This window comes from Sinohyriopsis cumingii, chromosome 11 (assembly GCF_028554795.1).
Source record: "Sinohyriopsis cumingii isolate HCF-2022 chromosome 11, ASM2855479v2, whole genome shotgun sequence".
In the NCBI taxonomy this organism is placed as follows: Eukaryota; Metazoa; Mollusca; class Bivalvia; order Unionida; family Unionidae; genus Sinohyriopsis; species Sinohyriopsis cumingii.
Window position 1 is genome coordinate 114,992,158 of NC_142971.1, and position 15,267 is coordinate 115,007,424.

Consider the following 15,267-nt stretch of genomic DNA (forward strand, 5'->3'; position numbering starts at 1 on the left):
AAACTCGTAATGCTGAGCGCCAAGCGAGGCAGCTGTTAGTACCATTTTTATAAATCTTTGGTATGACTCGGCCGGGGATCGAACCCACAACCTCCCGCATCCAAGGCCACGCTCTAACCACTAGGCCACCGGAACGGTGGCGGCCAGTCTGTTTGGCGGTGGAAGAGCCTGGGAAAACCTGGGTAACTTAATCAAAGTGGCCCTGAGACACAAGCCCACGTGAACAGAGGTAAATTCTGACATTGAGCCTAAACATTGCCGTGATACTATTTAACACGGAGTAACAAAGATCAGAGGAAAATAGCACTAAAGGCCACCCTGCAGTCGACCTAAAACTGCTTCCAGAACATGTACACGTATTAGCCGATGCAGCTCTGTTATTACCACACAGGCTGAATTCGATACAGCTACACAGACGAAAAGCCGCTGTTAATAACCATTTGTTTTTATATTTATGCTATTTCCCATTCTAATACTGAATATAAACATTATACAAATATAATGCTGAAGTCGGAAATAGTATTTTACTCCAATTTGATTTTAATTCAACTTGCTTGGTCACATAGCAAATTATATACAGTTTAGTCGAAAACGTGATTGATAAACGTTATGTACGCACAGGAATCCTACGTTTTACTAATAAAATACGCCAAAATCTGTGAGAACAAGTTATCACCTAATATGTTCTATAAATATACTCAGAAGTGCAAGAGCGACCCCATCCCTATACTCGATTCGATATTCATGCGTCTTTTATCGCCTCAGAATCGAACGAAGACTGAACAAGCTACACATTAACACAGTAACGTACAACGCATAGCCCTCGGATGAAAATCACATCAATCCTATCCGGCGAATCAACACTTTTTTCAGCAATACAGCCACAGAGTCATAATAGAAGGCTCCATCAGGCGGAAGAGGTCGATTCTACCAGATTCTGCCTTGCAGTAAATAAGCGTTAGGATCTAGCACTCATACCGACCATGACACAGAGTCTGTTTTATGTTTCATTAACCACAAAAAATATTAATGCAAAGTTAATAAACTGCATCGTCTCAGAATAATGAATGCATCATGAAAATGTCATTTACAGTATTATATCACCATTATTTTCAAAGTTTTCAACAATTTACTCTCTCTGTCTCATATATATATATATATATATATATATATATATATATATATATATATATATATATATATATATATATCACAAGACGTATACATTTTTCATTAAAAGGAAACTAGGCTTGCCAAAATATATTTTATTTATATCACAGACAAATACATATATTAGCCTTCTGAACAGAGTTAAGATATGCTCCGGGCACCCTTGTATTCACCGAGTGAATTAACTCCTTACATCCCTACTAGTGTGTCCGCTATAAAATGTAGTTATATGCCTTTTCTTGTCGTTCACAATCAAATTGGCAAACTGATAAGTTAATTGTTTGCTTTTTCAAGTTTCTTTTTTGATTCACATTGATTAAATTAATATAAGACACACCAATGATTTAAGCATGAAAGATTGTTTTTTATGAAGAGAGTAGAGCACTATAAACACGTTAGCTTCTTGTACACACCGAACGCTCAGGCATTCACGTACTTGGGTATGGAAATGAGCGTGGAATAGAAACTAAGCGAAATGAGGAACCAACAAGAGATAATTAAAATATTTTAATATATTTATAGTTGATATGAGTCATTATTTTGCTTTTAATAACATTACTACCGACTATAAAATGCTCTCTCTCTCTCTCTCTCTCTCTCTCTTTGGACTGTTTGACTAGACTTTACCATCATTCATAAGTCCAGAGACATCGCCTTATAACACAAGCAAAAATCCCCAACACTCGTATTTTCATGTATTTCGCCAGTATCTTGAAATGATGGTCCAGAGAGAGAGAAAGAGAGGGAAGGGTGTGCCGTTTTGGACAATATCATATTTAATTAATAATAATCGATTTTTAGAACATTATAATATGTTTAAGAAACAACAACAACAACGATAAACCATTAAATACTTTACCACTTTACCGTATATGTGCCTCGTGACCGGCGAATTTAACTTATAGTGTCGACATGCTATTGCACCTATTTATCATTTATACTATGAACAGTGCAGACAGATCCCAAGGAAAGTGTAAGCATACAGTTACGATGAACCATATGTTGCTACGTTACCTGGTGAAAGTTCAGTTTTAAGGTTTTAGTCCAGTACAAATTGCTTTCCTCCCTCCACTCCATAGTTCTGCGTATGTTGATCCTTATGCATAATAGGGGAGAGAGAAACAGAAACAAGAAAGGTTTGCGATGAAATTGTATACCATGTTAAATTCATTTAGAAAACGGGGATTATTAATACTTTTTATCTTTATTTTCATACGTCATTAATGATTAATAAGTGGAAATTCATCATTGATTGATTGGCCTGCAGTTGAAAAAATGTTTATATATTCGAATTATTGCTCCATTGGCGGATCACGATTTGATATACCAATACTATAGGCCTTTTCAATAAGGGTTGTTGTCTCCCCCTAGTAGGAACTCTTCAGTGCATCTTTTGCGCATGCTTTAGCTGCCGCTTCAACTTCCGTGGGCTACCCATTCATCAGCTGTCAAAGAATGCCTCTGGCAAAAACCCGCAAGTATTGTTGCATTTGTAGCAATTTCAGAGGGAAGGAAGTATATGGAAAAACAATATCATTGCACAGATTTCCTACAAGATGTAAACTACGTAGAGTTTGGCTTCAGCGGTCACGACTAGTACGGAAAGATTTCACTTACACAGCTAACATTCAAATGTGTTCCGATCATTTTGTGAATAGAAGTGGGCCGTCAAAAGAGCATCCAGTGCCTTCAGTTTTCCCAAACAAGATGTTTCAAACGTCGGTAAGTGGCTACATTGAGTACTATCATTCTCCATCCATTTTAAAAGAGATGTTCTTCTGTGGTTTTTAATCAGCTGTAATCAATAGCATTGTATATGCTTTTTAACAAATAGTCATATTCCATATTTAACTTATTAAGTGTACTCCTCTCTGTGATGTGTTACATACAGATGTTCAGAGATAACAAAATTTATGCATTTGTGTGTAGTCTGCTACTGCACTGTAGTTTAATTTGATGTTGTAATGACCTTTATCAACTGTTGTATTGTCTTTAAATCTGATGTTGCCATTGGCACTGTAATGTGCACAGTTACACTATAAATATGGACTAACTGTCTACCCATCCAGTACTTAAAGAAAATGCTGTAACTTACACCAGCACCAACTTTTAATATGTGCATATTTCAAGGCATTATTTGATGAAATTATATGTAAATATCAATTAACTGTTATAAAAATTATGTTTATATTTGTATAATTATTTAATATCAGAATCTGGAGAGTGAAACCTTGGAACTTGCCAATAGTGACTTTCAAGTAAATGAAGATATGGAACAAGGTGACATTGCTGAACAACAGAGTGATGACGAGGATGATTCAAATGACATTTCAGAACCATTTACTGCAAAAACTGAATCACCTCTGGACATCTCTATACATTTACGTGATTATTGTGGACCAATAAATTTAAATGATATTGCCGCCAGTCATATTAAAAACCAATCAACACAAACCAATACCCTACTGAGGATAAATGTTTCTACACAGTGTGATTTTAATGAAATGTCACCTGAACATGGCACACCTGTTAACAAAGTGACAACTGTAGATTGCGGGTACAGGTTAATTCCCCTGTTTTAACATTTGAGGATATTGAACATGATGACCAAAAATTTCTATTTTATACCGGAGTTCCAAATTTAGCTATTTTCAAGGCATTATTTGATGAAATTAAGGATGATGCTACCAGTCAGACAGCTCGTTATGGTGCTACAAGTGGAAAGGGACATCGAAGACACTTGTGTCTGATAGATGAATTCTTTCTTGTCTTGATGCGATTGAGACTAGGCTTGTTACTGAAGATTTAGTAGATCGATTTAACATTGGAAGGTCAACACGTGGAATGATTTTTAATAAGTGAATTGATTATTTGTATATACAGTTAGATTTTCTAATCCAATGGCCATCAAGACGTGCTGTTGATGAACATAATGCCACTTTGTTTCAAGGAAAAATATCCAAATTGTAGGGTGATAATTGACTGTACAGAGTTACGTACGGAAACGCCTAGTTCCTTACAGCACAAATCTTTGATGTACAGTGATTACAAATCACATATGACATGGAAAGGGCTAATTGGAATTAGTCCAGCAGGGGTTGTAACATTTGTATCAGATTTGTGGGCAGGGAGTGCAAGTGACAAGCAAATTACTAAAGACAGTACCCTGGTTGACATGTGTGAACCTGGAGATGACATTATGGCAGACAAAGGATTCCTTATTTCAGACATCACAACCCCAAAAGGTGTCCATCTCATCATCCCTCCATTTAAGCAAAAGAAAAAACAGTTCTCCAAAAGAGAAGTGCAACAAACACGAACAATTGCAAATCTTCGTATCCATGTTGAGAGACAGATGGAAAGGATAAAAAAAATTAATATTCTTAAAACTGTTATGCCTATAAATATGTCACAACAAAGATATGGAAGATATGTACACAATTAACAAATTTACAGCCACTACATTGCAAAGTAAATTAGTATTATATTACTTTAATTTACATGTATTACAGCAGTCTGTTATGATCATATGCATGACATTACTTTCAAAATTTTTGTGGCAATAATTTTGACTTTTAAAAACACCTGCCTATATAACAACACATATTTTAAACTCATTTAGTAAACATGTCAACTGCAGTTTTAATAAAGAAAACATTAAACTCTTCAGTCCATATTGTTGTGTAACTTTTTATTCCAATCTCATTGAGTTGATAAATTACTTGAAATGTCACCGTATGTCATTAATTTGACAATCGCTTTATTTCTCTTTCTCGTCATCACTGACCAAATGGTAGAGAGGAACACCTCTAAGCACACGTGTTGTGTACATTTCAGGAATAATTCCTTTCCAAGTAGAAAGAATTTAATTTTTCTACCATAATATTCCAGAATTCTAGATTGAATGGAATGCGTTGAATAGATGGTGGTTGCTTCAAAGTCCAAACCACAAAATCACACCAATCCTTGCCCATAATGGCCATTTGTCCTTGCACTTGAAAATAATATGCATGCTTCCTTTTTAAGATTGCAATGCCATGGAGGTCTAATGTGCAAAAGAAATCTGAATCTTGAGCACATTCACTTGGAGATTTAAATTTCCATTTGTCGGATGCTGGACACTTTATTTCCAGTAACCCTGAGGAATAATGACAACACGGATCATGAACAACTCCATCTGTACTTGCACCTAAATGAGGAAAAAGTGTGTTAACATAAAGCCCACACGGTGTCACATGAAGATCTGGATGAGATTGTGTCATGATATTTATGTAAGTTCTCCGGGCTACAGGTTCATGATCCCTACCCCATTTGACATACTTGTTATCAAATGATGCATAGCCCATGAGAACGTTTACTAAATTATCTGGTTGAGTAGTTTTTTGACGCATTACCACTTGGCCAAACTTTGAACTTGTAATTCTCCCTTTGTGGTATTCCATCCACCTATTGTTACAATGTTAGTATGTTGACCTCTCGTTCCAAGTTCTATTTTGACACATTGTTCTTTACGATAGGATATGTTTCTGAAGTCATTATGGAAATGAATTGTGGCGCTTTAAGAAGATAAATTTGTTTTATCAGAAAACATGAAGTCATTGTTGTCATTGAGAGCTGGTATGATATCTTATTCATCCTTGATCTTCTCAAAATTGGTTAACCATCCAGCTTTGGAGTTTAGCTTTAAAAGCTTTTGTCTAAACCTTTCAACATTAACAGTTGGTTTTAATGATGGCTCCTCAATATTTTATGGTGAGCGGCGAAAGGAGAGATCCTTTGATTTCTTAGGACTAAGACGTCGTTTCCTCGGATTATTCCATTTTGATTTGGCAGAAGTCGAAGCATTTGTTCCATCTTTGTTCTTTTCAGATATATCCACCAGTGCATATAACATTGCCCCAATATGATTGCAGGCTTCAGCCAGACTGCAAAAAACAAAGTCAAGATAAATAATTGGTGTACAAGGTCCATCAATGTTATATATGTATAATTAAATATATATTGTAATAAGTGATTAAATTTAAGTAGGGTTAGGGTAGGGTGGAGTATGTTGTAAATGCATTGCCATATATCTTTTCTATTATTCCAATTTATTTTTTTAAGTATAATTAATGAAGTATGATGCACATGTTAGAATTTTTAAGCAATATATTTGGGTAATTTTTTAAGCCTGGAATATGGATATTTTAATAACCAAAAAGTACAGGATGTGCAGATTTATATCTTAAGCCAATTTGAGAAGACAGGAAAAGTTATGTCCTTTTTTCTTTAACAAAAAGATTTGTTTGGCATACAGGTTTGACATTAATCTGTTATTAAAACAAGTATCACAAGACAAAATATATAAAAATGGAATAGGTACCCAGCTGTACAATTGCAGTCTGCTGAATTCACATTTCCAGTGACTTTGGACAGACTGACCCATACAGTATAATCCTTCTTATCACTGTTTGGTAGTGACGGTATCACTTGACATCTCACGTAACAATGTGAACATTCCTCCGAAACATTGTTAAATTCAACATTGTGGAAGTGCCGGTCTTGAAATAACACTTCACTCTTCAACTATCGCTTTGCCTTCATTGTCAAAACGAAATAATTGTAAACGTCATTATCTGTTAAATTAGGAATGTTACACAGATCTTTCGTCCAATTATTCAATGACGACGGCAATGGCATTTTCTCACCAAGAGGAGTGACCAGTTTCTCGGTTGTCCTTGAATTGTGTCCCTGCTGATCGTTTAACGAAACACAATTTACATCTTGTAGGCCCACTGCTTTAATCCCCTTCGTTCGCTTGATAATTCTTCTTTTCTCCCACTAACATTCTGCCCATGCTGTCTCAGGTAAGATTTAAGTTTCGGGATTTTACACCTTTCCAAAGCGTCATTGTTTAAATAGTTCATTGTAGCGAGTAATCAAAATCGATAAACATAGCCCCCGGAAGTTTATTAAGTGATGACAGCGCCCCCATCTAAGGGAAGTAAGTAACTTATTGAAAAAGCCTATTCGTATATCAATTAGCTTTATAACAATACTTTAAAAGCCATGTTTTGTTAATCTATGTGATATAAATATAGATAATATGTATAGCATATACGCTGTATCAATGATATAACATGAGATGTACACATTTTTGATTAAAAGTTTGTTCGGATCTTACCTTTCGGTCAATGGTGAAATCCAAGATTGTCCGAATGCAAAATTGCACTGTGAGTAGGGTTGATGTCCAGACGTCAAGATCGGCGAACAATTATTGCATTTTCTCCATTATATCACAAACTGAACGAAGTGTGTCGAGCTGTTTTGAAAATTGAACTATTCTTGATTACGACTGGCCTAAGTTGGAAATTAGCAGACGCAGTTAGGATAAACTAGCAGTGTTGGAACTGCCGAGGGGTGCGGACCGGTGTCTTCCCTTGTGTTATATTATTACAGGTTAGAACCCCCATCCCTTGATTTTCTTTGTAACGAGCCCCTGTGGATGAGACAAGTGTTGGACGTGGTCACATGAATACTGTCACGTAACCTGACTCCGGGTTTACTGTACAAAGCGCATATCACTGAAGCGTAGAACAAGGTCGCACAACTGAATTTAGTCCAGAGCTTTTTATTTATTAATATGAGCGAGGCCTACTTGCTATGAAGGAATGCATGCTTTACTTCGCGCAAGACGAGAAATAATGTAGTGCCATATGGATTAGTAATTCTACTTCAATAATAATAATAATAATAATAATAATAATAATGATAATAATCCATTTTAAGAGAAAGTTAAGGATATGCTTGTCAGATAATATTGTATTTTGAAACTAGCTTGACTCATTGGGAACAAATTTTAGAATGCAGTTTACGTTTCTACTGTTTATCCACGTATGTAGCTAGAAGGCTTCACATTTATGAGGTATTTGGTGACTTGAAGACCGTCTCAAACTATAAAATAATTTCTTTTGTTTTTCAGATACTTTATTGAAAGATCAATACAACTTAGGATGTGTAAAACAGTCAACAATTGGAAATTTGGTATTGTATTTTGAGATTGTGGACAAGTATATTTGATTGTTCAACACCATATTCTTTATGCAAAACATTTGAAGAAAACATTAGTTACGCTCGCTATTTAAACGTACTTGTAAGTACCAAGCCCGAGTCACTTTTACAGACTGAGTGAAATATTTGTCAGACCCGAGATGTAAGAGTAACCGCTCTGGTGGCTTAGTGGTTAGAGCGTCCGCCAAGTTAGTATATGGACTGGTCGGCCTGGTGTCAGGATAATGTAACTGGGTGGGATATCGTGCTACATGTCTGCGGCATGATGCCCAAGTGCTAGACATCAATATAAACTGACACACTGTAGGCATCGCAGTTATATGACGGAAATTATTTAAAGCTGCGTTAAAAATTTAGATCACGCACACACACACAGAGTAAATACGGTATTTGTAATATAGGTGAGATTAAATATTTTTGAGAAATATAAATATGAAAGTGAGCAATAATGAAATGAAGAAAAGAGATCATGAAAGTAAATAAACCACGATCCTCTGAATAAAAAGTAGCCAGAACGGCTACACGGACACAAGATGAAAGAACACTGAAAACGATGTACAACACCTAGCTAGTAACCATAATTTTAAATGTGAAGAAAGGAGCTACAAGAACAAATGTTTCCATAAATGTAAGTGTTAGATTATGAAATTCCATGTTGACGGGTCATCATGGATGACAGGAACAATCGTTTGGTTTACTTCACACACACACACACACACGCACACACACACACACACTAAACAAAAACTAAAAGGAAAGAAAAGAGAAAAACTTTTGTTGACTATCAATGCATCGTTCTTGTGGGAACTTATTTCTTTACCATTTAAGTTTTAAACATGAACTGATAACATAGCTGTACCCAAAATCTAACAACTTTTGTCATTACGTTAGTGTCTTACAGCCATGTATACCTGCATTTAATACAAAAACGTAGACTTTCTTCCTAAAATTAACAGGATTGTTTATTTCACTAGCTGTTTTTTTTTCTACCTCCTGTATTTGCCATTATTAGGTCGGATCAATCGTTTATATATTCGGCGATGCAAATTGTTAAAGGGCAAATACAAGCGTACATTCTAACTTCATCAACTTTTTGTGAAATAGAGTATAATGACGTATACGAGAAATTAATTATTGTTCAGCTCAGACAATTTATCGGCACAGTTTAGTAGAGATCAAGTCAGTTTATAGACGTTCATGTTCAGATGCAAAATATTAAATAAAACTCAAGAACGATTCAATTTTTGTGTAACCTCTCGTTTATTTTAAATGGCACCAAAACAGTTCGTTCTATCTTAATTATTTAATTTTAAATCATAATTATCTAAATTATAAAACTCAAACATACAGATAATATACGTTTGCTAATTTTAACGTGTTTTTCTTTAAGAATTCGAACACGGGGAAAATTGTACTGTTTAATCATTTGTTTGACTTGATTTTCAGCGCATTGTTTGTTTACCCGTTTATACACAGATCACGGTTGGAGGGAAAATTTAACAAAAAAACCCATCAGTGATCATCTGTTTTTTAAGAATCTTATGAGCACGCTTTTAAACTTAGAAAATTGAACAATTATGATTAATACAGTAACCCATTAACCGATTTCCTCGACATAAAACGGGTCTAAAATTCAGTACGGTGGAAGGTCTTAAATGGTTATAGGGATTACCGGTGATTGTCAATTTTACGGGAGTGGAGCTATTGCCACTCAGTAGGATTAGTCTTGGCTCGCCCATAGTGGGAATGATCTGCCAATACACTCCCCAGGCTCAGAGCCCCTCGTCGCCCAGTCTAGACGGGTGGGGATGGGCCATAATGTGTATAAAATTTCGATTCTAGTTGAGGATTATATTTCTTATCCTTTCCCTATGGCCGAAGAGACTATTTTAGAATATATGGCGATATTTGTTTATCCTGATGTTAAGATTTCTGAATGCGCTGTCTTTGTTTCGAGAATTATTTGTTACTGCGTCTTTCGTCGTTATATTTAAGGCAGCCGTTCATGACATATTTGAGTGTTTTTGTGATGGAGCAATGTGGATAGTTAATTCCAGCTGGTTTGGTATCTGGCAGGAATTTTCCAAAACCGTTGGCAAATAACGTTTGCCCGTTGTAAGACTAGTTTTGATTTGGTGTCATGTGGATTCGTCAGGTTTGGAGCGAGGACTTTTCTACGGACTTGCTCTTTCAGGTCGCAGAGCCTGCGTCCATTAGAAATAATATTCCATTCTCCCTGCCATTTGTTACAGATTTTCTGCCGAATTATACTGTATATTTCCTGAAAGCTTTGATCCAGTTGCTGGTCACTTGGTTCTCTTTTCATTTATTGCTTCTTTATAGGCCCTTTCATATTCAGATATGCTAATGTAAAAGGGCCACCACATGCACTCTACAATAATACTTTTCTGGTCCAGGATTTTAAGTCTCAAGCAAACTGTACGCAACAGATTGTCCAGACAAAAGAAGTGCATCAAGGTAAACGGGTTGGATTTTGGATTTATAACAGAACACTTTTGATGGTGAGACAAATGCAATGTTTATTGAGGAATGACTCAAATGAACTAGGAATCATGATTAATACGTGCGTGTATAAGATCCAAATATTGGACAAAATGACACTCCTTACGAACCTAATAATGTAACATAAATGTGAATAAATGTAAATGACCTTACACAGTACAAAGACAAAGGTTAATGATTCACGGTAATTTCACACGACTAAAAGAATGATGTGTTTTGCTCAGATAATAAAAATGATATACTTTATTCATATAGTAAAATGTATTCACGCAAATAGTGAAACACGCAGTACTTAACTCAGCTAGTAAAATGATGAAACGATGGGACAGAAATCATACAAAATAAATTTATAGTCACAAAACACTGGGTATAACAAACCCTAAAATTAGCCCATGGCTAAAATATTACATGTAAGAAGTTATACAAAACACTGTCATCAGAATACATGGCTACCAGTCACACTGGTCAATTAAGCACTCAGCATTACAGGTACTCACCAAGCACCATACATTTCCTTGGTCAATCAAGCAATCAGCGCCCACCAATCGGCCAGCAACTCTCGATCATCTACTACTCAACCAGCAACACACTGTACAATCAGCTGCACGGCCTCCATACAGCAGCTCCGTCAGCAGCTCCATCGTCTGCTCCACAGCCGCTATGGCCAGCACCACAGCCGTCATGGTCAACTTTTATGTTCAGCTCTGCAGCTGGTACCCCGTCAACCCTGACCACCATGGTCAGCTACACAGCTGCCATGGTCAGCTCTGATAAATATGGATCAGCTCCACAGATTCCACGGTCACCTCTGATCACCATGGTCAGCTATGATCAGCTGAAAATAAATCTAACACCGTGTACTAAGAATGACACGGGCATATAAGATAACACGTAATAACATTATATACGATAAACTATACAAATTACATTATCGGCACAACATTACAAAGCAATAAACAGGTTCAGAAGTGAACATACCCGTGTCCGATAGGAATCCTTTGGTACTAAACGTTTGTTAATAAAATGCAACTTTATTGCTAATATGGATATCTTGTTAAGCCACATACAAGAATAGAAACTAGTTGCATTATACGACGCAAGCTGGAGCTACATAGAACATATGCAAAAAATAAATGTGGTAGTACAATGGTTATAACCTATGATATATGTCTGCACACTGAAAAGACGTTCCGTAATGTAAAGATTTCGATCTGCGGTTTGGTATTTCTACACAAACGATGTAGCCCTATGTCGTCTGTGAGCTTGATGAATATCGGTTTTTCCCATCGAAAGCACTTCTCACGCGCGGCATTGGATGAACCGAACTCACTGTTTCGAAATTTTGTACAATATGCATAAATCACTCTCGGGTATCGTTGCACACAGAAAATGAAACCCGAGTACATGTATTTAATAAATAGAATGATTTATAAAATTCCGTGGCAAGAAGATTTGCCTGATTTCATGGATCACGTCACACACAGAGAGTCGCTATTTCCTCTAATTATAACTGGTTTCCGTGTAAAAGTGTTTTTATTTTTTTTCATTTAATGACTTGGTTTATTGCCCAAAACTCTACCGAATAGTTGCTTTCTGAGCATGAGGATTTTGAAGCGTCGGTATAAATTTCGGTATCTCCTTCATATCGACCACCTATTTCCAAGAGTAATTTAGACCTTATCTCTAAGAGTTGTTATTGTTTGTTCTTATACTTTAACGTTTAAAAATTTATTTTTGGAATTTTGCTTGTCGTTAGGCCGTGTTGGGATGCTATACAGATTCCACCTGAATAATGGTGATGTTTAATTCCCTTTTTAATTCACGGATTATTTTCATCTTGGTTTGTTCGCAACCAGTGTTTATCTAAAGGGCTTGTTGCATCTCTCTATAATAGTTCTAGTAGGGTGCGTTTTATCATGGATTGAAAATGTCGCAAACCTCAGGATTAACTCTTTCCTACTTAGCCCGATGAACCGTTCCCCTGCAAAAAAGTCCTAGATCCTCTTTGGACGTGTTTCATAGTTCATCGTTGCAAGTAGCTACAGCGTGGTAATGATTACAGTCTAGTTGCTTTAATTAATTGGGCTGGGCCGAGACATAAACGTGACAACCATAATCGACTTTTTACCGAATTTGTATTCTATATAATGTGAGGAGAGTGGTCAGACACCTCCCCAATCTGACTAGACTCATTAATCATCAACGAAGTTAAGTCGTGTACGACAATCGTGGCTTTCATGACTGGTTAATCGTAAGAATACAACTATTTCGTAAGTATTTGTAGAGTGGAAAAACAGGAGCCACCAATCGATGAGTAGATACCCCTGTTGCATGAAAACAGGCACTTCGGGGATTATGTTATTAGCTGTATACACAATACACAAATAATTAGTTGTCGATAGGAACATGCCCAATCGATCCCCTAAGTTATGCACATCACACTACTTAACTTACATGTCTGGACGCGGTAAAGAAGGAAAAGTCCCGCTAGAGTCCCCAAACGTCAGCAAAACCTCTCTGAAACGCAAAACATATACTAATATTCTAATGCTGACAAGATTTAACTACATCACTTGATCCCTAAAACCAATATCGTGCTAGCCATACATTTTATTAAGAGAATCGTACAAGCTGAAACTTTCATTAATTAATAATATTGAAGTTTGAATATTTTGTGCATGTACTGTACATCAATTTTCCAAACAAATATAGAACCAATTCGTGAGTAAAAGTCACTCTTTTTAATTTAATACCACATACTAACTTTGCATAAATGTATGGTTTTAATATATACATTGGCTCGAAACGATAAAATTTGTAATTTAAGAAAGGATAATGTAAAGGTGATTCCCAACAGCTAAAACAAAAAAATCCCATTCATTCAGGCAAATTTGATCAGTCCGCCAGTGTATCTTTCCCGGACAGGTCCTTAGGCAGGCTGATTCAATTCCAGTCGTCATATGTGCTGCAGTACCAGGAAATGTCTTTTCACGTATCTCATTTTTTGGTTTGCTGCACGCCTTTGGTCGCTTTTTTGCAGTTCAAAGAAACTTTTGACCATTTCTTCAGTTTTCTCTTCTGGCCTGCTACACTCATAGACTGGCACCCACTGAGTCGGGTACTTCCTGATGCCTTCCCAAGAGTAACAGCCTTGCTTTTACACCCCTTCTCCATAGAGAGATCTAGCTGTTTGTGATTGCGGTTGCCGTTAGTAATCATTGACTGCGGTAGAGGTATAGGTTAACTAACTTCTGTGACGTGGCAAGACTGGTGAACGCACCGCTTTATAAGCTTGAATCACGCACGTGACGAAAAACATCCCCATCACAGAATACAACCCTAACACAGACTAGAATAGGAAACATAAATCGTGCGCACGTTAAAGAAACCATGTTGCAGATTTTGTGTTACATAGGTATACACATGGGTACGGGAATATTTATAGGCACATTCTATATCAACACCGACGCGCACACTATACCCATCAAAATCTACGTTTTATACGGGAATGGTTTTAAAGTCTAGGGTAGATAAATCAAAGACATACAAATAAACATAAAATATAAATTGTTTTGCCAAAATGATCAGTATATCTCCTTCCTAGTGATGTGGGTGGCCCTGAAAAAGGCCGTTTTATTTTGTTGCATTGCCCTGGACTTTATAGGCTTGGAACAAGGTCATATCTCACTACAACCATCGTCATGGCATAGGGTCGACTTTTATGAAAAATAACAAGTCCTCCGTCTTCATTCTGCATTCCACATTTTCTCATCCTTGTCGTTGTTTGTTGATGTCGATGTTGATGTTGCTGTTACCTTTGCTGCATTTTTATTTCGTCTTTATCTTGTCCTAATCATTTTTCTTTCATGATTTCTTCGAGCATGACATCTACAAAGTCATGTGTTTTTTAAAGCCGATACTGTTCTTCCTCTCAGACTTCTTATGGTTCGGATGCTTCCTGACCCGCTGTTTGTGAACTGTGACTCCACTTATTTGAGTACTCTTCGAAGATAATTTTAATGGTTGATAAATCAACGACGGGTGGCCAGACTTGCTGACTTATCTTGGATTATAGTCGCGTTGAACCAATTGACCATGTGGGACTGGTTAATGTATGCACCGCATACTTCTTAATTAATAGTCGTACTGGTGCAAGGCAATCGGACACCACTTTAAGGTGCGCACTTCACACATCTTAGTATGATGCCCAGGGGCTAAAACGAAGGAGATGGAGCAAGTCTCCTCTTCATCCCGGGTTAAAGAAATTTGACAATTTGTCCAGACTTGTCTTGGCTTGCCTTGTCGCGTGCAAGTCGCGTGCGGCCATTGGGTCATGTGAGACCAGCGTAATGTACATACCGCGTACTACTTAATTTCTCGTCGATGGGCAAATGTTAAGTTCCTATTCGACACTTTATGTACCGCATACGAGTTTATTTACACGTCTGGAAGCGGCAATAAATGAGGGGCTGCTGTCACTTGATGACTCCTGTAGATCCATGGACCTGGATATTGAAGCTTGAA

At 36.8% G+C, this 15,267-nt stretch overlaps 1 protein-coding gene and 1 pseudogene across 1 annotated transcript; one reads left to right on the forward strand and one right to left on the reverse strand.

Annotated features, from left to right (window-relative positions):
- Positions 1 to 3,226: 3,226 nt before the first annotated feature.
- On the forward strand, positions 3,227 to 4,658 carry LOC149789468 (uncharacterized; annotated as a pseudogene).
- On the reverse strand, positions 4,647 to 11,426 carry LOC149789469 (uncharacterized). Its single transcript, XM_089973612.1, has 4 exons — positions 11,334 to 11,426; positions 6,533 to 6,729; positions 5,925 to 6,095; positions 4,647 to 5,616 (listed from the first exon to the last, which is right to left on the reverse strand). The coding sequence occupies exons 1-4, from the start codon at positions 11,424 to 11,426 to the stop codon at positions 5,004 to 5,006; spliced, it is 1,074 nt and encodes a 357-aa protein (XP_089829738.1). The 3' UTR covers positions 4,647 to 5,003.
- Positions 11,427 to 15,267: the final 3,841 nt, after the last annotated feature.